Source organism: Dermacentor silvarum, chromosome 3, assembly GCF_013339745.2.
Source record: "Dermacentor silvarum isolate Dsil-2018 chromosome 3, BIME_Dsil_1.4, whole genome shotgun sequence".
Taxonomy (NCBI): domain Eukaryota; kingdom Metazoa; phylum Arthropoda; class Arachnida; order Ixodida; family Ixodidae; genus Dermacentor; species Dermacentor silvarum.
Genome location: NC_051156.1, coordinates 150,814,797 through 150,835,736, shown reverse-complemented (window position 1 = coordinate 150,835,736; position 20,940 = coordinate 150,814,797). Strand labels below are relative to the sequence as shown.

At 42.4% G+C, this 20,940-nt stretch overlaps 1 protein-coding gene across 6 annotated transcripts in view; it reads left to right on the top strand.

Annotated features, from left to right (window-relative positions):
* The window catches only part of LOC119445916 (ATP-dependent translocase ABCB1), a 164,557-nt gene that overhangs the window by 111,819 nt on the left and 31,798 nt on the right, over positions 1 to 20,940 (top strand). For all 6 annotated transcript variants that reach the window (XM_037710218.2, XM_049663725.1, XM_037710217.2 and 3 more), the window contains exons 3-13: positions 17 to 65; positions 1,314 to 1,646; positions 2,343 to 2,476; positions 4,631 to 4,802; positions 6,342 to 6,466; positions 8,403 to 8,519; positions 10,696 to 10,750; positions 10,891 to 11,004; positions 12,706 to 12,816; positions 17,899 to 18,024; positions 18,835 to 19,038. In XM_037710218.2, the coding sequence (XP_037566146.1) occupies positions 17 to 65; positions 1,314 to 1,646; positions 2,343 to 2,476; positions 4,631 to 4,802; positions 6,342 to 6,466; positions 8,403 to 8,519; positions 10,696 to 10,750; positions 10,891 to 11,004; positions 12,706 to 12,816; positions 17,899 to 18,024; positions 18,835 to 19,038 (1,540 nt within the window). The remainder of the gene's footprint in view (positions 1 to 16; positions 66 to 1,313; positions 1,647 to 2,342; positions 2,477 to 4,630; positions 4,803 to 6,341; positions 6,467 to 8,402; positions 8,520 to 10,695; positions 10,751 to 10,890; positions 11,005 to 12,705; positions 12,817 to 17,898; positions 18,025 to 18,834; positions 19,039 to 20,940) is intronic.

Sequence of the window (20,940 nt, the reverse complement as noted above, 5' to 3'; positions counted from 1 at the left end):
GCCTCGCTCTTTGCAGGGACAATGACAGGTGGCCGCGACCAAAAAAGGTCTCTTACTGGAAACTGGTGAGTAATAGGGAATGTTTAATATTTTTCCTGTGAGCTTTGTCGCTCATGTTATGGGTAGTGTTCGAAAACAGGTAAATGTATGCATTTCTCGCCGATTGAGTTCGCCCTGTGAATGATTAACTATCTGAAAGCGATAGCGAGTAGATTGTGTTGTTAGCATTAGAATTTTTTTTATTTAATTCAGGCGTAATGTCATGCGGCGAGTAGTTTGGAGGTGCATGCTTTAAACGTGCTCCGAACATGTTAATACAATGTCATTGACCATGGGCCACGATTTTGTAGCGATGCCCTATGACTTATTTTACGCTAGTCTTATCATCCACCGCTCACGGCCGGCTGATCCCGTTGATAACGCGAGCGGACCGTCGCTCTGACCAGTGACAAAGCGCGATAAGCGCGTAAAGGCATTATTACTTTAAAGGCATCGCTACAAAATACCGGCCCTGTTGATCGAGGTGGCGCGCAGTTACGCTTTCCTGCTTCGCACTTCGTGCTGTACGTGTTATATGCTAATTTTTCATGAATATTTTAATTGTTTGAAAACACGAGCTGTTATGATCAGCCGTTCGATGCTTGTGTTTCCAAAAGAAAATTTGCAAGTATGATCTAATCTTGTACGTGGTTTCATATGTCGCCTGACCTGAACTTTCGACGGGTGTATACCCCATTTATAGGAGTGATTTTGGTTTCATCAAGTGTGTGATGTTGCAAATTTATACGATGGTGTCGTCACGTTTTTTCTCTTTTGTGATGTCTGTTCACTTCATGTTTAGAGCCTTAGCTTTGCATTGTTGTCTCAAATAATGATTTACAGCTAGTTGCTGCGCTGAACCAGCGTCTCCTGCCAATTGCATGGTGTAACCTCTACCCATATTTTTTTTACCAACATCGTACTCGTTGACCGATATTACAGCAACTGTTTATTAAGCTTGTTATTCCTGTACAGAACTCCTGATTTGGCGTACAAGATCAAAACGAAGTACAACATTTTTCTTCTCTGCTTAGTTTACGGAATTTACCGGTAGCTCTTATTCATGCCTGTATGGAACTGCGGGCTACAAGTTGCAGCCATTCTTGCCACTGCTTTTTGTCGCTGCTAACCTAACCTAACCTAGCTTGTTCTTTTCGCTGTTCCAAGTTTGTCACAGGAGGCTCTCGATTGTGAGAGCAAGCATACATTAAGGTACACCAATGTTACACACATTACTAATGAGTCTACAGTAATGCATTGTATTTGTGTCCCAGTTTCGCTATGCCACGGCACAAGACATTGTCCTGCTGTTCCTGGGCACGGTCTTCGCAATCCTCCATGGTGCCGGCTGGCCACTGTTGGCTATTGTGTTTGGTCACATGACGAATGCCTTCATCCACCAGCAGCAGGCGGGCTTCTACGATGGCGACAGTACAAACTTCACCACGCTGCCGCCTCCTCAGACCTTTGGGGAAGCAATACGGCGAAGTGGGGCGCAGTCCATGTTTGACCCTGTAACCATCCTGGAGTACAACATCACCATGAACAAGTTTGCACTCACCTACGTCATCATTGCCGCTGTGGTCTTCGTGTCTTCATTTATACACGTATGTCAATCATTCCTGCTTTCATAGCTTGAGTTAGTTTGCTTCTTGTCAATTATTTCTGTCCATGATGTTTCTGTTTCTCTTAAAGAGAGCATTATTAATCAGCAATAAGTAAATGGAAAAGCTTAAAATGGCTTTGTTTAGCATGCAATATTTAAGTTCTCTGTCTTATATCCCTGATTGTCAGGTGCTGTTGTCACGAAGCTGTGCTTCTACTTGTGATGGTTTAATCATGCTGCTATTTTATTATATCCTTGTTTTCGTTCGTGGCTTTTAATTATGATGGTTAAGTCATGCTGCTATTTTATTACATGTTTATTTTCTTCTGTGGCTTTTTTTCATATGCACAAAATGTGTAGACAAGCCACAATGCCTCACAAGTGTTTTCAGGAAAATGCATTTATGGGCTCTTGAAGTCAGAATTGACTCTTTCTTTCCTATTTTTCTTGTTCTTTAACTTGACAAGCACGGCAGCAACACCGCAAACTATCCTCATCGCACCACTGTCGCTGCTTTGTGGAGCATGCTTTCATGCTATAGATACAGCTTATTTCATTTGCCTTTTTTCTTTGCACGTTGCTTTTGATTTAGTAGATTAGTTACTTGCCGTTGTCGCATTAAAGACGTTTCCCAGCTGAGATCTCTGTTTTACTTACAACATTTGTTTGTGACAGCATGTTTGTGTATTATCAACAGGTGTGGTGTTGGACCAGAGCCTGTGATCGTCAGCTGTATAGACTGCGGCAAGAGCTGTTCTACTCGATCCTACGACAGGATGCAGCCTGGTTTGACAGGCACCGTGTCACTGAAGTTGCGTCAAGAATGAATGAGTACGTGTTATGGCATTGAAATTATTCCAAACTTAATTGGCGCTTGTAAGCAAGAAGATTCACAAAGACAGGACTGAATAGGTGACATAACATGCCTGTAGTGCTTGCACAAAAAAGCGTGCCCGCGTAGAAACACATTTATGGAAAAAAATTATTTGTCTCAAATGCTTGCTTGTTAGTGCTTTACATTCACGTACAGCACGGTTCACTTAGAAAGGAAACATCTTATTCATATTCCACTATCTATTAAAGGGACATGAAAGAGAAAATGCAGATGAGCTGTATTTTGCACTCTGCACAAAGCCACTCTTACCATTAGAGGAGGCATGGTAAAAAAAGAGGCAAGAACAAGACGGGTGGTGATCGCCTTCTTGAAGTTCTCACACCAGCATGTCGCGAGTTCATAGATTTTAACAGCGTCTGCTCAGTGCTCAGGCCTAGTTAATCTTTTATAGCTAGAGATTGACTATGTTGTATATTGAAGGGGCCGAAGACTAAGCTTAGCGAATTTCAAGAACCTTTACAGTGGCACAATAAGCCTAATATTAGGAAAGTACCTTTAAGTTCATGACGTCGCACTGACGTACCGTCTGGTGTTTCAGCGCGAAAAACTGAACTTTGACCTTCATTTTCTTCTCTAGTAATCAACCTGTTGCTGCAAAATTAAAGAAAGCAGACTTTTGAAAGAATATTTTTATCATTCTAAACTGGTTCAGCGTTTCTCTTTCGTGCTGATGCACGGCATGAGGCCCTGCAAATTATTCGTCTCTGCATGGGTGCCATGCCGTCAGCTACGATTCACCCTGACTGCAGTTAATTTACCAATTTAACCTAGGATTCTAGACCTGCATAGTGTTCCTGATGAGAATATACTGCCACCTGTAGGTAGTGCGTCGAGGGCAAGAGTGGGTCGAGCCCAAGAGAACGAAGAAGACCGCGCACCCCTTCCCTGCTCGAGGCAGCCCCGACGGTCGCGGTTGCCAAGATCCAGCTGCTATTCGGTTTATGAAACCTTCAAGACTACTTCTCCAGGCTCGTGACAAACTGGTGGAGGTGCTGGGTATCGATCCCTGTACCAGGCTCGTGACAATACCGTGTGCACTGATGCACTCGCAATAGTAACAATTGTTGTGTGGCACAAGTACATACCACAGGGTGTAAGATTTTTTATTATATTTGCATATAGTACTCCAGTACAGTGAAACCTTGGTGTAACGAATGTGGATATAACAAAGTAAATTGAAAAATGTTTGGCCAATATCAACGTGCAATGAATACATGCTGTGAGCGCAATCATCATCACATATCATCATCACATGTAAATCTTTCTCGTCTGTATACAGACCGTCATCGCCGCTTCTTGCATCTTCTTCGTGGTCAGAGCTCAAGCTTGGCGAGAATAAAAGTGGTTCTTTATAACGCTTGTAACAAATATCAGGTATATCGAAGGTATTTGTATGTTGAATGCAACTTTATTGTAATGAGGTTTGACTGTAGGAATGGTTTATTTATTTATTTATTTATTTATTTATTTATTTGAACATACTGCTAGCCTCACATTTGAGGCTGTTGCAGGAAAGGGGCAGGATACATATTCAAGAGAACACGGTTTAGGTAGGCGCGCACATAGATAAGTTTAAGTGAACAGGGAAGTAAATATGCACTCTATATTCATTATACAAATGCTATAAAACGAGGGGGAAAAGTAGTAAACGCCGTGTTGGAAGGTTAGTACAAAAAAGAAGAACGAAGAAAGAAAAATGTAGTCATGAACAGCAAAAAATATATATATACATATATATACACACTTATACACACACACATATATACACATACACACCCACATATATATCAGGGCAGAAAACAAGACACTGCGAAGTGATTCAAAATGCCATTGTACGACACAGCGCACCTACGTGCATATAGTAGCTAGAAAGCATTGTTTGTTAACTTGGCGATAAAGGTTTGCAGTGATGGGCAGGTGACAACGTCATCAGGCAACAGATTCCGTTCACGGATTGCCTGTGGAAAAAATGAGTACCTGAATATGTCGTTGTGAAATCTGTATTCTGTTAAGTGCTTGGTATGTTTTTCCCTATTAATTGAATGCCATCTCCAAATGACCGAGTACTTATTTCCTCCCGACTTTTTCAGTGACATGGAGCGTCTGCGTGAGGGAATGGGTGACAAAATGGGCCTCTTCATTCACTACCTGTCCACCTTTGCATCTGGGTTTGCCACAGGGTTTGTTGAGAGCTGGGAGCTCACCCTGGTCATCATGTCGGTCACACCACTGCTTGCCTTTGCCTCAGCATTCCTGGGCAATGTGAGTCACTCAGTCACTGGCTTCACTGCGAATGAAATAAAGTTAAGTTTTTGAAAGTAACAGGAAAGAAGCCATTGTGTCATTTTGAACTTTCCTTGCGCAGGAAGAATCAAGTGAGAGCTAAGGAGCAAAAAGTTTTTTTTTTTTTTTTTTTGCAATAGCAATGATATGGACACTCCAGGCGAATGTTCCACATAAAATCCAAGCACGATAAGAATGAGCGGCTCGCATGTCATATAATGTGGGTGTGAGGAAAAGCATGCAAGGGTGAGCTGAGAAGGATGGTGACTTGATGTAAGCCCACTCATGGAGGTCACATGATCAAGTGCACACTAGGGTAGCAGAGCATGTCTCCTTCTCTAGCCAGGCTGCAGCTGCACATGGCTTTCTGTGTGGTTGAGCACATATGTGGCCCGCATGCCCTATCTTGGAGGTGATATGCAGTGAATGCAAAGGCTTAATGCTAGCTAAGATGGCTGGTGACTTCATGCGCGCTGCCTTCCTGCATGTCTAGTGTTTGAGGTCGCATAATCTAAGTTTCGGATGCACGGTGAAGCAACTGGCAGCACGAAGCATACGCTCTTCTCTGCCTGCGCTTTTCATCATGCCAGCTTTACGACAGCAAATGCTCATGGTCATCTAGTGAGATCTGTTCATGCTCGTCCGTGCACGTAAAACCATGCTTGTATATTTTATTAGTGAGCAAATGTTCACTGCGATTTATACAGCCAATATAACTAAGAATCTTATTTCGTGTAATTGTCCAGTACTTTGCTATCGCTATGAGTGCTTGGCCTTTTGGGTGAAACTATGATTTTCGTTTGGTTGAGTAACTAATGAAGGAGCCAGCAGTCACTGTAAGCATGACTGGTCTAGGAAGAATTATGTTGTTCTACTCTAAAGGGGAAGCCTAAAGCAACATATTTTTTTTATATTTATGATAAGGAAAATGATAGAAAAGAGTAAAGCAACTTGTTGCCAGTAGGAGATTGATGCAAATTTTGTCTACTAATGGGAAAGGCCCCATTGCTTCTTTATTTTTATTTTTTTAATAGAAGGAACATGGTGGAAATTCACATTAACTATTGTATATTGACCTGTTTGAATGCAATAAATAAATCAATTTCAGTTTTACCTTGATTTTCCTTTGATGATTTCATCCTACCCAGCAGCCTGCTTGAAATAACATTTTGTAAATGTATGCATAGACAGAGTTACATAAGATTGAAAAGATTAATGAACACAAAATGAAGACAAAGACAGGCAAACGAGCGTTTATCTAGTCTTATGTGTTTCTAACTCTATCTCCATCTTGATTTTGCACTCATAATATTTTTTTTTGATGGATATGAACTAAACCCAGCAAGGAGCAATCTAAGGTGACATAAGTGCATTACTTTATTTTCCCTTTGTCAACGTAAATACTGTTTCAAGGCAACAGAGTTTTCAGGTACACAGCTCGACATGCATAGATTGCACAGACTGCAAATATGCTGCATATGCGACTTGCCATTTATGTGCCATATTGTTCAATTTCAGATGGTGTCCCAATCAGCTGCCAAGGAGCAAGAAAAGTATGCACAGGCGGGGGCAGTGGCCCTGGAAGTTCTAAGCAAGATACGAACTGTGGCTGCCTTCTGTTCTCAATATGGCGAACTTCAGCGGTCAGTTTTACGTCGTCTGCTGCTTCCTGTTCTCTGCATTGCTTTTTTTGTAGCAACACCACTTCTATACACTTTTTTTTTTCTCGGAAAAGTCTTCGTTGCGTCAATGAACTCAATGCTGCTATTGCCAGCTGTATGGAGTTTGAAGAAAACTTGGTCACTGTGTGAAACATTCACTGTAATGTTGGCAGTAGTGAGAAAGCATGGCATTGCACACACTGGCCACTTTTATAGGAGACGTAAGACATTCAATGGGGAATATGACATGCTATCTGTTGTTAAAAGTTCCGAGGCCAAAGGTGCTTGTGTCTTGACTGGACATAAAGCAGCAGGTGACAGCCCTTTACTTGCTTTACTTTACTTGTGAGCCTAATAACTCCTAATGAGCACCAGTTTTAGTTTGATGAATTATACATACTGTGGCAGAGTGAGCTCTCTCAAACGTGACCGCTTTCATTCAGATTGACAAAAAAACGCTGAGCTAAGCCTCTGTGAACACCACGTACGAGGTTTACTTTAGCTTTGATTGCATCATGCATGGCACCACAGCGATGGCATCTGCGCACGCGACACATGTGTGATCGAGTAATGGCTTCTTTCTTTTACACAACGATACCAATGTAAGGCATGAAGGTTGGACGGTTGCAAAGAGACAAGTGATATTAGCATCACATGTTTTCCTTACATGCAGTTTTAGCAAGCGACCTCTATACTTACCGAAATGAAAGACGTTTCACGTCAAAAATTCTCTGTGCAGTTCTTAGCAGCGTCACAGTAGCTCAGTATTAAAAAAATTGTAATCAGGGATTGTCGACAGATGCTTTGACTACAGTTTTATGCAACCATCATCCTTTAGTTGGAATTGGTTACAGAACAGAGCATCTATTATTATGTTATACTTTTTTTAGCAGTACATTTGGACCTCTATATATATCAATCATGGATATAACAAAGTAAATATAAACACAACATCTCTCTACACTTTGCAGTTGCGCGTAGCTGCGTCTGCTGCACATGGCCTCAGATTGCCCCAGCGTGCTGTGTATTGTAGATGCCATGGAATGTCGGTGACGAGCCCTCTGCAGCGTTGATTGGTCTCTGTGGGTGACGTAGCTCCAGGGGCGTAGCGATGCGAGGCAGCCCGATCGCCCATCTTGCATTGATAGAGTGACACATATGCCTGAACCGAAAGTAGCATCGCAAAAGGATGAGCAAATGAACATGCCCAGTGTTTTGGTGAGACCTTGCCTCCTTGCCATCCCCCCTGTGTAGCTTCTGGCATACTAGTGGAGATGAAAGGAGAGAGAAAGCTACACATTGGTGAAATAACTAGCTCCATCTCCACTTATACCTGAAGGATACAGAACATTTTTTTTTTGCCAGGAGATTTGTGAGCGACGTCTCTTAATACATGCAGTGAGGCCTTTCTACAAATTAGTTAGAAAAGTGTTCAGGGTCCCTTTAAAAAACCCTGGGTGATCAAAATTACACCAAAGCTCCCCACTTGTTGTTCGAAGGTTTAGGCTAAACCCAATAAATCGATAATTAATCTTTTCTTGAACTGGCTTTCAAAACTCTAATTTACTTGTTAATAAAAGGAGCCCTTCTTTTCTTTAAAAGGTACAGAAATTTCAGATAAAAAGTTTCACACAGAGTAGGAAAACATTTAGTTCAGGTAGGCTGGTTGTCATAATGCCCACATTCTGCATACTGATGAAACTATAATTTCAAGTATTTATGGTTGTGTACTTTCCCCTAACCCCCTCCAATGCATTGTGTGATGATAATTTTTATTACTATGACCACAAGTTCAAATAGTAGAGATCTCTATTTGCACTCTTAGCACGCATGTGATGGGGTGTGCCTTGCAATTGAACATTTCTTTAGCATTGTGTTTCATGTGAAGGCTTTCATTGACTCTGCTGTGTTTCCTCAGGTACATGACTGCTCTAGAAGCGGGCAAGACTGCTGCAAGGCGCAAGTATATAGCCATGGCATTCGGATTCGGCCTCACATTTGTGGTCCTCTATGGTGCCTATGCACTGGCTTTTTGGTAAGTCTCAAAGAAAAATACAGGCAAGTTGTTTAACGGATAGTCAGATGTCAGAATGCACACTGGCAGTAGGCGTGTAGCTTCTTGTAAACCCACAAGTGCAGCTCCTTGTGGTCATGTGTTAGGCTCTTGCCAACGTGCAAAACTATCGGTCCCACTCGGATAATGGAAACCGCCCAATACATGTGTGTGCTTGCAAGCGCAGTTTTTTTCTTCTTTAGGCTTGTTGCGACACGATTCAAAAACTTCTTGGACTGTTGATAATTGCACTTTGCAGTGTCTCGTTATGAGGGCAACACAATCTTATTAGCAGACTTGAAGGAATTCATACATGCTTTTTGTAGCATTAAGTGCCAAAGGAATGGCTACATTTAAAATTTTTTTTCTCATGCGTTTTACGGATACACCTTGCATGCGTTTTTGTGAGCTTGAAGATGATTCTAGTGCCAAAAATTAGTATATTCTGCCTTCAGATTACCAGCAGACATCCTCGGATGAGAATACGGACAAAGAAAGCGGCAATGAAGATCTTAGAGAAAATGGTTCCTGTGATAATCAACCATTAAGTGAGGCTGGCTAGAGGTGATACACTAGACAATAGCTAGGAATATAAAAAAATTATCTGAAGTGATTTACTTACTAGCATTTTGTTCACGCGAAAACTCTTTTTGAGCGGCCTTCAAGGCAGTTCCTTAGCCGGGACGGCTGCAGAGTGGGTAAATGCTCGTGACCGCAAAGGGTTAAGTGTAATACTGCAGGTAGGTGGTGATTAGAAGACTCCACACTGGTTGTAACCTGAAAAATGGACCACAGAACAAGGAACGTTAGCATATCTAACAATTGGGCAATTGTGTGCAGCGCCTGCACCATTTGATTCTGCTGACCTGGGGACATTAGACTGAAGCACTGCAATTTTCAAAAGGAGTGTCAATTAACTTGCCCTCTTCACGATTTCCTTTTTTTTTTTTCATGTTGGCTTGGTAAAGGTTACTTGTGACTTTTTAAATGGCATCTGCAAAGAACTCCAGCAAAAAAAGGTTGGAAGTTATCAAGGACAGCTAGCAAAGGAGGTTCGAAACACTGTTGCCGTAGAAAAAAAGAATGTGCTGAACCAGAAAACAATTGCTTATATTTTCTAGGTAAACAACGTTCTGCCTGGTAGCTATGTGTCCAACATGGAAAGTAAATAAACTTTGCTTCTTTTTTTTTTTTCTTAAAACCCGGCAAGTTACTGTGCCAACTGTTACATTAAACGATCCGGACCATAAAATCTGATCTTTCTTATTGTGTCAGAACAGAACAGCGGTAACCACAAACTCATCTTTCTACGACCTTAGGATAAAAACGCATGTCACTGTACCATTGCAACAGCAGGCAAAATTGATTTAATGATGAAATCATACAAAATCTGCATTTCTTTGTGGCCTACGCACGCACCAAATTAATGGGATCTGTGCTTCGGGCTCACATGTGCATCCATCACATTGCACCTATCGTTTACAGTTTCTGTAGCTAACTCTAAACTTGACAGTGCAGGGGAAAAAAAAAAAGAAACCAGTAAAAGCATAAGAAATGGACATGTGTGAGTGCTCTTATGTGTCCATTTCTTGTGCTTACATTGTCCTCGTTTCCACGCTGTTAAATCTTGCCTTACATCATACCCACTTGACCAAACCCACACCCAGTTCATATCTTTTATAGCATTGTTGCAGTTCATAGCATTTAGACAGTGTGCAAAGACAAAGATTGCGCTGCCTAAGTATGCTGTGAATCCAACCAACTCACCCACCTATGGGTACTTTTGCTACACCCTGTGGTTCTGAGGAGAGTTAATAAAGAGATCTCTTTTTGTTTTTGATTTGGTGTACTCTCCTGTCAGCATGTACAGCTGCCGTTACGCTTAACCTAAGCACACTTCTGGAAGTCTTGATTTACAGAGGCAGTGTACAAGAAGTAAACTCCAGCAGTTTTGCAAAGACAGATCAAGCTAGCCTTTGCACAGCACTGTCTCACGAAAACTCTAGTAGCACTGTTTAAGAAAAAACTAAAAGACTCTTGAGACTTGCTTAGGTACTGGAGTCTGATGGTGGCTACACTTCTAATGTGTGCTTGCTTTCTAAATCGTATTCACTGGTATAGGATGCATTACGTTCTGTTGCTATTATTTTTCTTCCAGGTACAGCTCGGTTTTAGTGGCAGCATCCAGGCTGGATCCCGGCAGGGCATTCATTGTGAGTGTGTGCCTTTACATTTGTGCAGTTTGTATTGGGGTTTGGGGTTTGGGATTTGTACTGGGTTTGGGGATTCTGGCTTACTCAAAAGAAAAACAGAAGCATGCCGTGCTCTACAAATCACTTATTGTTTCTTGCAGGTATTCTTCGCAGTCATGGTGGGCTCATTTTCGCTGGGAAATGCTCTGCCGCAGCTCAACAGCATCGCTGTGGCACAAATGGCGGCTGGCCGTGTCTTTGAAGTCATTGACCGAGTAGGTTATTAAGCTTCCTTAAAAACGTTTTTCTGCAGTAAAAAGTACAATTTTGGGCAGCAAGAAAATTACGCTACATGTTATGGCAGTGTTAAGAGAAAATGTTAAACGAGAAGTGAACAGCTTTGTCAGTAGCAAATTAAATCTGCCGAATCCATTAACAGTTGATACTGGCTGGTTGTTATTCCATTGGTTTTTGGCAGCTTCAGTTTTTTTCTTTCTTTTTTTACATGTTTGTATTATTGATGTCTTGGTACTGACCTATTTGTGTTGCCTGTGTTAAATGCACTTAACATCTCACCCTGTAAATTAATAAAGAACTGTCTTGCCTATCATTCCTAATTACAAAAATCAGGTGAAGGGGAAATCCTTTGAGGAGATACAGTAGGCTACCATTAAGATGAAGCCAATAAAGCTAGATGTTCAGCTATGCGGAACAGTGTGCAATTGTTGGCTTGGTTGGTCTCGCATAAACCCCGTGCAAAAAAAAAAAAAAACATCTGCTTAACCCAAACTGCATTTCTGTGGTCGTCACAGATGCTTGCTGCTTGAATCGTCGAGAGATCCTGAGCAACTTCTCGCTCCAACAAAAGCAAATTTTCTTTTGTGGACCAAAACACATGCTGGTGTCGACGGCTATGTGAAACACGCAGGCCTGACACCATAGAAACATTAATCAGGGAGGTCCTCAAAGTGTCTTTGCAAGCTGGTGGCGAGAATTCTGCCAAAGAGCCAACAAGAACGAGTTGTGCTCACATGTGATGCAGATGATAATACCCCAAATACATTGGCACATTTTTTTATCATGCAGACAGTCGAGGATTTTTTAACAAGTTAGTTTAAATGTCAGTGTTAAGATAGTACACATATTTTCAAAGTGCCAGCAAGGAAAAATTACTGAGTGGCCCCAAAAAATGTGCATAAACCAATACTTTGAAAAGTGCAAGTGCAATAAATGTTTCTTTTTATATATTTGCGTTTTTCTTTTAAATATTGGGATGTACCTACGATTGTGAATTTCTTTTCTTTGATGATTTCCGTGGATACATACTTTTCTCGGTTTCCTTCAAGTTCATCTTTGCGGGAGTCTATTGTATACTACTGGGGACAGAGTTTCACAAAATGCTGCTCATTACTGCATCCTCTGTCATAAATTCTAGAGCTACTTAGCCACATCTTAAGACAACAAAGCCAAAGAAAACATTTCCTTGGCTTCATTTGGTTGTTTCTAACAGTTTAATCAAACCGCTTGGTTCCTTGCCATCTGTTTGAATGCAGGCAAAACCAAACTGAGCTTACTGAAATTTAATGCAGTGAACTGTTGCTAGAGCAAATATTTCTGCTTTTTTGATAGCTGTCACAAATTGAATCAGTTCTTAGAAACGTACTACTCCACAAATATAGCAGGGCGACTAATGCCACTTTGTGGTATCCACAAGGACAAGTAGCGGAAACAAGAATTTTCAGCTGACACTTCAGCCGAGTTCTAGGTGCGGACAAAAAAAAATATCCTGTAGCTATCAATAACAATACTCCCTTTTTGAATATGATAGCAGACATAGATGCACTTGCTTTTAGTAATATAAATACGCCTTACCACAAATTTGTACATGAATATAATCAATGATGAGTCACTCCCTCAATGTTTTCTGTGTGCGCTGAACTTCCAAGACTAATTCGATGCATGTTTTGTGTTTCCAGAGGCCTGATATCGACTCATACTCTGAACTTGGTGTGCAGCTAAAACAGTTCACCTCCAATCTTTCTTTTAAGGACGTCTCCTTCTTTTATCCAAGATACCCAGGTCACTTGGTAAGAGTCATGTAAAGGTATTTTTATTCGCTTTCCTTTTTTATTTATACATTTCTTCTGACAATAATTTTCTCTCTTTATCTCGCCTATTTTTCTTTTCTTTTTTTCGTGTGGAAAAGGTCGCTCCTCCCTGCCTTTCTTTTTTTGCTTGCACATAGTTAATCTATTTGTAAAATTCTCTGCGAACCTGATGCAAAAGCAGAGCTGGTGGTGTATCTTGTGAAGATTCTTTTCATCTCCCATTGATTTTGCTCTTCATCGTTGGCACGCATGATGCCACACCTTCGCTATTGCCAGGATGGGCCACTCGCTGTGGCAGGTGATAAGAAATGAATGGAATCGGAGGAAAATTATGCTTACAACTTACAAACACAGGCGTCAGTGTTGTTGGTCAGTGTTCACATGCATCTATTTTTTGTTGCTATGTTTACAAACATTAGCTAACACTAGCAGTAGCATACTGAAGAAAAACCTATATATTTTGCTTGCAAAGTGCCCTCAGTCCTCAAAACATACGCTTTTTAAATGGATGTGCTTCAGCACATGAAGATGTAAATTCAGAGATGTTGTGATCAATACCTGTCTCTCCTTTGGCCTTTATTTCTTTATTGTTTGTTTACTGATTTATTTATTTATTATATACCGCAGGCCCTTGTGTAAGGGCCCAAGCCTGAGGGACATAAGATTTATACAAAATCCAAAGGGAAAATATACACAAATACCTTAAAGGACAATAAGGTGGAGCAATGGAACAATTCAGTAAAGAGAATAAGACACTGCCAAGGAAATAAAAATCTGAACATGAAAAGAACTGGGCAAATGTGCAACAAAATTATATAACTTAAACAAGCTATCTATTAAAAAAACAAACAAATTTAGCCACATCTTGCACAATGTCATCATGGCTGCATAAATTTGTCGCAGGTAAGTTGTTCCAATATGTTACTGTATGTGGAAACAATATTTTGAAAAGTTAGTTCTAGTGATATAAAAATTCATTATGTTGATGCCTTGAAAACAAAAATTCTCTCTGACATTCATGAGGTACTTACACAATGAATTGCATGTTGTTCTTCTGAGTGCAAATGGACATGTGAGGAACGTTATAGTATCAAGAAGAATATTGTCAGTATACACTTGTACACTGCCGTATTGTAGTTATTTGCACCGTGCAGAAGTAATGAAAATTGGTTCTCGGCGTGCCTCTGTGACGGATGCGTCCCGACATGTTTTGTGTGCCTTAATGCACTGCACAAGATGCACTTTGAAACACTGTTTTGGCGCTATTCTAACATGTCTTCCTCAGCACTGGTTATTACTGGAGGTGGCCAAAGTTAATTTTTTTTAATACAAATAGTAAGGCATTGAATATCAAATCAAATATCAAATACTCAAACACAGATGCATATATTTACAGCAGGAATGTTTACTTGGGTATGATTAGGTACCACGCCATTACTGACTAGTGAAAAAAAAAAAAAGACGGGTAACTAACTGGGTCAAATGAACAGTTTGAAACAAGAAAATTACCAATTGCCATTACAAAAACTGCATGAATAGACTCTCAACGACTTTAGAGCCTGGTTTCAAACAAGCTCTCCAAAAAAAGTGGCAGTTGTATGACTAGCTTTCCGAAAACACTAAATATATGGCTGCCGAAGAATGATTAAAAGTTGTGGTTAAAAAGAAAAATAATGAGCAGCTGAAGGACTCGTTTGCCATTGACACATGTAAAGGGGTCCGTTGCCAGGAAAACATCACTGGTCATAGTGCAAAAAATAAATCTGCAACACAGCCACACTGCCAAATACACTAAATGACTGAGCACAAGCAAGAAATACAGGTTGTCATGTAGGCTTCAGTCACAAAACTGAAAACAAAACTTGTATTACCCATTTTATTTCGGCATTGCTTCGAAAACTTTTGTCGTTACACTTCTGACAATTAACGATATATTTTGTTTAGCAGACAGAAAACAGTAACTTGACTTAAACAGTCGTTTGTTGTGAAATATTTGGTTAGTTTTGAATATTCGAATACAGTGGAATCTCGATGATACGAATCTCACGGGGTCACGAAAAATATTCGTATTAGCCGAAATTCGTATCATCGAAACACAATTAAAACTAGCTAAATTAAGGGGGGATGCAGGGCTCAGATCGCGAAAATCGCGAGAAAAATCGATTTTTGAAAACCACGCGTTTGGGTATCTGCAACGCCTAATCTACGCTGCATCAGAATGGTTTGGCTGAAAACGTGCCCGAAAAAGTTTAATTCGTCAGTGCGCAGGGTGAGAAAACAGCTTTAAATCGCTCAAAATCACCGCAGTTCACAGAGCCATATCTCGTATTTCCCGCCACCGAGCGCCGCCATCTTGGTATCGTTCAAAAGCTCAAAGTTTCACCGTTCCGCTTCTCAATTCGTCCGTCGTCGCCAACTTGTAAAAAACGCACAAACACCAAAGAAGTGCGGGTCTGCAATAGGTAGTCACACGGGCACTTCGGCGAATGCGGCGCTCCGATTGGCTGCCGTGCTGAAAGGCGTCTCTCCATTGGTTGCTGCTGTGGCAGGGGCAAGATGGCAAGCGCAGTTGTCTGCTTCATAAACCACGCCGGCGTCTTCACTTGACACGAAGAATTCGGATTACTGAGAGCTCCCAGGTTAGTGATGGGTCGTCGCTCGTTGGAGAAGAAATTTTGGACGAAGCACGCCTTCAGAATATGGAAGCGCTCCTACGGCAAGAAAAATACGGCGATTAGCGGGAGAAGCGGAGGAGCACCCGACTGAACGAGCGCAACCTTGCACCGTGGATTACGCGCCGCGCTATCTTGCACCGTGTGACTCCAGTAGCGAAACACACAATCGCCCTGTGCCATCGGCACCGATAACGCAGCCGACGGAAGACGCGCCAATCGAGGCTCCCGCGTCTCAGTGTACGGCCGCGCGAATCAGCTGAGATCGTATCTCGGTAGACATAGCTCGCTGTGAATAGGCAAAATGGCGCAAAAAATAACGCGGCCCGAAGCACGGCAGCCACTCCGCCCGATGGCACGCGGAAAAGGAGGAAAAGCACAAAAGCAACAAAAGCGCCACCGCTTCGAACTCTTCACACCCATTCGCGGCCTCCGCGCTGTCTGGCATCGCGTCCGCACCTCCGCACCAAAAGAGAAAGGGAGAAAGCGCGTGAGTGCGCGCTGTTCTCATTCGCGGCCGTCGGAGGGGAGGCATTTATTCGTATCAACCGACGCAGGTCGAAAATCGATTCGTAACAACCGTTTTCTAGCACGTTGCAAAGTAATGGGGCTCAGCCGGGACCGCAGAAAAAATTTGTATCATCCGGAAATTCGTTTTAGCCGTGATCGTATCATCGAGGTTCCACTGTACAGTCGACGTCCGATTTCCCGGACGCCCGAAATTCCGGACATGCCTGATTTCCCGGACTCATCTGTGGCACCGTCAAGTTCCCCATATAGTCAATGTATTAAAAAGTCCGAAATTCCGGACGCTTATAGCCTTCGCCATCCAATTTCCCGGACTTTTTACTGTTAACCGCCGACCGAAAGTCACCACCGACGCCGCCATTTTGGCTGTTTTCATATCCTCGAACCCACCATACTCGCATCACAGGTGTGGCCAGCAGCACCGCCGCACCGCGCCGCGGCTGCCGTAACCTCGAAACCGCACGTGTCAATCCGTTGCCAGCCGTAGCTTAACCAAGCCAAACCTCACTGTGTTCGTTCGCGTGTTGTTTTGTCAGCTCTGCCAGCTCTGCGGTCGTGTCTGCGGTTGATCGTTTGCTGCTGCGCGCTATCTTCAGTGATCACGTTTCCCGACCTTCAGCATCCACCGAGTTCCTAGCTGTTTCGTGCTGCACTTTTCGTCGAGCGGATTCGCCGTTTACAGCGATGGCACCGACTGCTCCTTCGTCTTCGTCCGCGCCTTCGAACGAACTGCCAACCGCGAACTGCCCTCCGTGGACGAACTGCCATCCGCGGACGTTGCCTTCGACGATCTGCGCGCTGCCGGCGTGTCGATTCCAGCCGGGATAACCTTTGAGGGCTTCGCCGACGCTGACAAAGACCTCGAGCTATGTGCGGAGTTCACCGATGACGAAATCATTCGTCAAGTTACGGAGGATTCCGACGACTCCGACACCGAGAACGAAGAGCCAGCTCCTACACAGCCAACGAGCTCGGAGTTGACGCGAGCACTGATGACACTGTCATCGGTGTACAGTGGCAACATGACGTTGACTGAAATTGAGGCAGACATGATCGCGGGCAAGCGGACCGTGCAAAAGAAAATAAGCGACTTCTTTGCGCCCAAGTGCTGACCTATGAGGTAGCGCCGGCCACGTCGTATTTTTTTTTTTTTAAACGGCTCTTTTCAGAGCCACCTAAACGATGCATTGGCTGAATAGCAATGAGAATCTTGTACTCCGGCCGTGACCCTCTCCGTCAGCGAAAAATACCTACCAAAAAGGTGCGTTTTCACGTGCATTCGTTTTTCCGGACTGCCCGATTTCCCGGACGTTTTCGCGGTCCCTTGAGGGTCCGGGAAATCGGACGTCGACTGTATACCAAATAGTTCATTTTTGAATACAAATCAAATACTGCGCACTAACTCTTTGTATTCATATTTGAAGCTTCAAATATTCGTCCACCCCTATTTATTACACAAATGACCCCAACTTGTGTCTGTCCCAGATTGTGCATGGGCTAGAAGCTGATAAAGGGGATTGTGTCTGCCGCTGCTGCTGAATAGATGTTCTTATTGGTTAAGGTGTGAGAGAGTAGTCAGAAAATGAGGAATCTTGTTGCAAATGACATCTCAGTTATGCACCTCCCAAGTTCAGCTTTATTGTCTGCACATGTTGTTTGAGGAGAAGTGACTTTCTTCCTCTTCCTTTTATTACCTTTTGCTATTTGTATACAAGTGGCCTGCCTTTACGGAAAGCACAGCGCTCACAACTGCCGTGCTAAATTGATGCTGCAGTTTCTTTTTTTTTTGTGTGTGTATACATCAGTTGAATCTTCGTTTTCTTTCTGTAACTCTTTGCTCCCCTGCTGCTGCAATGGCCAGGTGTTGCGAGACGTCAGCCTGGAAGCCGGCGAAGGTCAAGTCGTGGCCATCTGTGGTACAAGTGGCTCGGGGAAGAGCACACTACTCAACCTGGTTGTGCGCTTCTATGACCCCTGTTATGGCGAGGTGGGTTCTGTTTGCAAGGGTTAGTCGTCTTTCCTTGACTGAGCCTTAGTGCCAGTCTGATACTAACTGAATGGGAGAGAGTGTCAAGCTGTGGAACTAGGGTAGTGCTGATAGAAAGTCAGTACGACTGTGAATGAGACATTAGAGCACCGCTCTCTTTAATTATCATGGAAAGCTGCCGACAAGATCCTTGTATTTTGCCTGCAAAATTGCAAAGTTTTGCTGTGCCAAAGATTTCAGTCTTCATTTATATATTCCTTGCTTAGTTATTGATCAACTAGCCTGCACCAAACACTTTTTCCTGCCAAAAGTGTCAAGGGTTGCAGGAATTTTGTTCCTGAATCACAAGGGTGTTAAAGAATTGCAAACGAAGGAATAGGTGTATGATACAATAAGGTTCTTTTCTTTTAGAGAACTTGACACGATTGTAGAAATGGCCGTAGCAAAAATGTGTCCACATTGCTTCTTTCATTTGCCTAACATTAGATATGTGCTCATCATGTTTGAAGCTACAATCAAGTCAAGATAGCTCGTCGTAGACTCACATTGTTAAATAACTGCTGCCTTGAAGTTCTCATGAAGAAGGCAGTGATAGTTTCTGGGAGCCAGAAAAGTGTAACGTTAAAGGTTTCTACCAAGGTGCAGATATTACTGGATAATTTGTTTTTGTAAAGCTGTCAGTGTACAATGTTAAGTGAAGAAGTTCTGTGCCTCTGACCTGCTGGATTTGTTTGCTGACTATAATACTGAGAACCTGCTGCAGCCAGTAGCAGGGCCCGTAATCAATGTTTTCTCTGCACTTTTCTTTAGATTACTCTGGATGGCGTGAACTTGAGGTCCTTGAGTGTGCGGTGGCTGCGTTCCGAAGTTAGCCTTGTGAGCGAGCGGACAACTTTGTTCAACTACTCCATTGCTGAGAACATCCAGTTTGGCCAGGAGGAAACCACAATGACTGAAGTTGTGGAGATGGCCAAGCTAGTTGGCATGCACGAGTTCATCGTTAGTCTTCCTAAGGTAAGCACAGGCCGAGCCATTATACCTGAGCTGTATTCTTCATGATGCATGGTCATCATATGGCTTTCTGGTTGCTGTAGCTGAAAGTAGATTCCTGTGTTTTCTGTGCTTTTCTCTCTCCTTTTTCTATTTTTTGCTACATACGGTTCTATTAAAATGTTAAAATTCATTAGCAATTATCTTTTTACATTATTCTTATATTTTGCATAGTTCTGTGCAGTTCTTGCGCAGAGTTGTGTTAATCAATAGCTACAGTAAACGTAGCAATAAATGGCTTCATGTGAAGTTGTTGTTTGTGTTTAGTTTGATACAATTGACGACTTCAGTTTCACATGCAGCAGTTGCAGTGTGAATGGGTGAAGTTGCTTTTGCCACAATTGTACTGTTGCAGTGTCTTATTGCGATCAAAAGCCACAATTTCTCCTTTAAACTGTGCTCTATTTGAAACAACAGTATATAATTTAATTACTTTTTTTTTCTGTGGCTGAATTATGTCTTTCGTAACCTTTGTACGTGTTTGTTGTGCCTGTTTCTGATTATGTGTCTTGGTAGCTTTCATGTGCTTTTGCATGTGGGATCTGTAAGCATGACTGACTCCTCACAAAAAGACAACTCCATTGCTTATGTCGGCTTCTCCTTACATTGCCTGCTGTATTTCTTTACGAAAACTGGCAAGTGTAGCTTTCATTTCTGCATGTATGAATCCTTTTATCTTGAGAAAAGTGCATGATTCCATAGAACTGGAAGTTGGGTGAGTTGTTGCTCATTTATTACTAAGCTATAAAGCATGCAAAAGACAATGGACAAAATGCAAAGACTTTAAAGAAATGCTGAAAATTTGCAGCTTGGCACTAGGTTCTCTACACTCATAATCCTATGTGACTCATTGCTATTACTACGCAGATGAGGTGGGCAACTAATAATCTAGCTGTACAGCGAACTGTGTAGATGCAGCTGGCCATTTGACAATAGGTGGCAGATTCATTGTGTGGCACTTGACTATGCCTGGCATGACAGCAACTATTACTAACATTGGGTGTCACCTGCCAGGGTGGCTCAGTCAGCTAAGGTGTTGCGCTGCTGAGCACGAGGTAGCGGGATCGAATCCCGGCCGAGGCGGCCGCATTTTTGATGGATGCGAAATGCAAAAACGCCCGTGTGCTTGTGTTGTAGTGCACGTTAAAGAACCCCAGGTGGTCAAAATTAATTCGGAGCCCTCCACTACGGCATGCCTCATAATCATAACTGGTTTTGGCACGTAAAACCCCAGAAAGAAGAAGAATGTTGGCATGTCAATCACCAAAGCAAAACTCATGCATGTGCACACACTGTTGGCCAGGAATATCGATTACAAATTAGTACATGTAGTGATAAGAGCTTTTAGTTTCGATGGCACAATAACTTTCTTTGACAGTACCAAGCCTTGCTTGTAGTATACGACTGACAGCTTGAGATAGAGGATTTTGTGCGGGTTTCCATTTAGAAAGGGCCGTGGTTATGCATTCTGCCTCGATAGAGTACAGGAGCAGAGCATGTGCGTCTCATTTTTCATCTTCTTCTATATAGAAGCTATGTCTCATTTAATGTGGTGAGGGGTTGAGGTATCTGTGGTCTGTGTGCACAGATGCAGTGTGATTGCAACTACGCTTCCATTGCGTATATTTTGAGAATGCTTTCATCAAACTCTCAGAAGCTAGCACGCATTCTGTGTCACCTATAATTGGTATATTTGGCCCGTTTATTGCAGTTACAGTGGAATCTCGATGATACGAATCTCACGGGGTCGCGAAAAAAATTTTATTATCCGAAATTCGTATCATCGAAACACAATTAAAACTAGCTAAATTAAAGAGTCGAGAGGTGAACTCACTCAGGCACACGTACATAAAAAGCATTTACAGT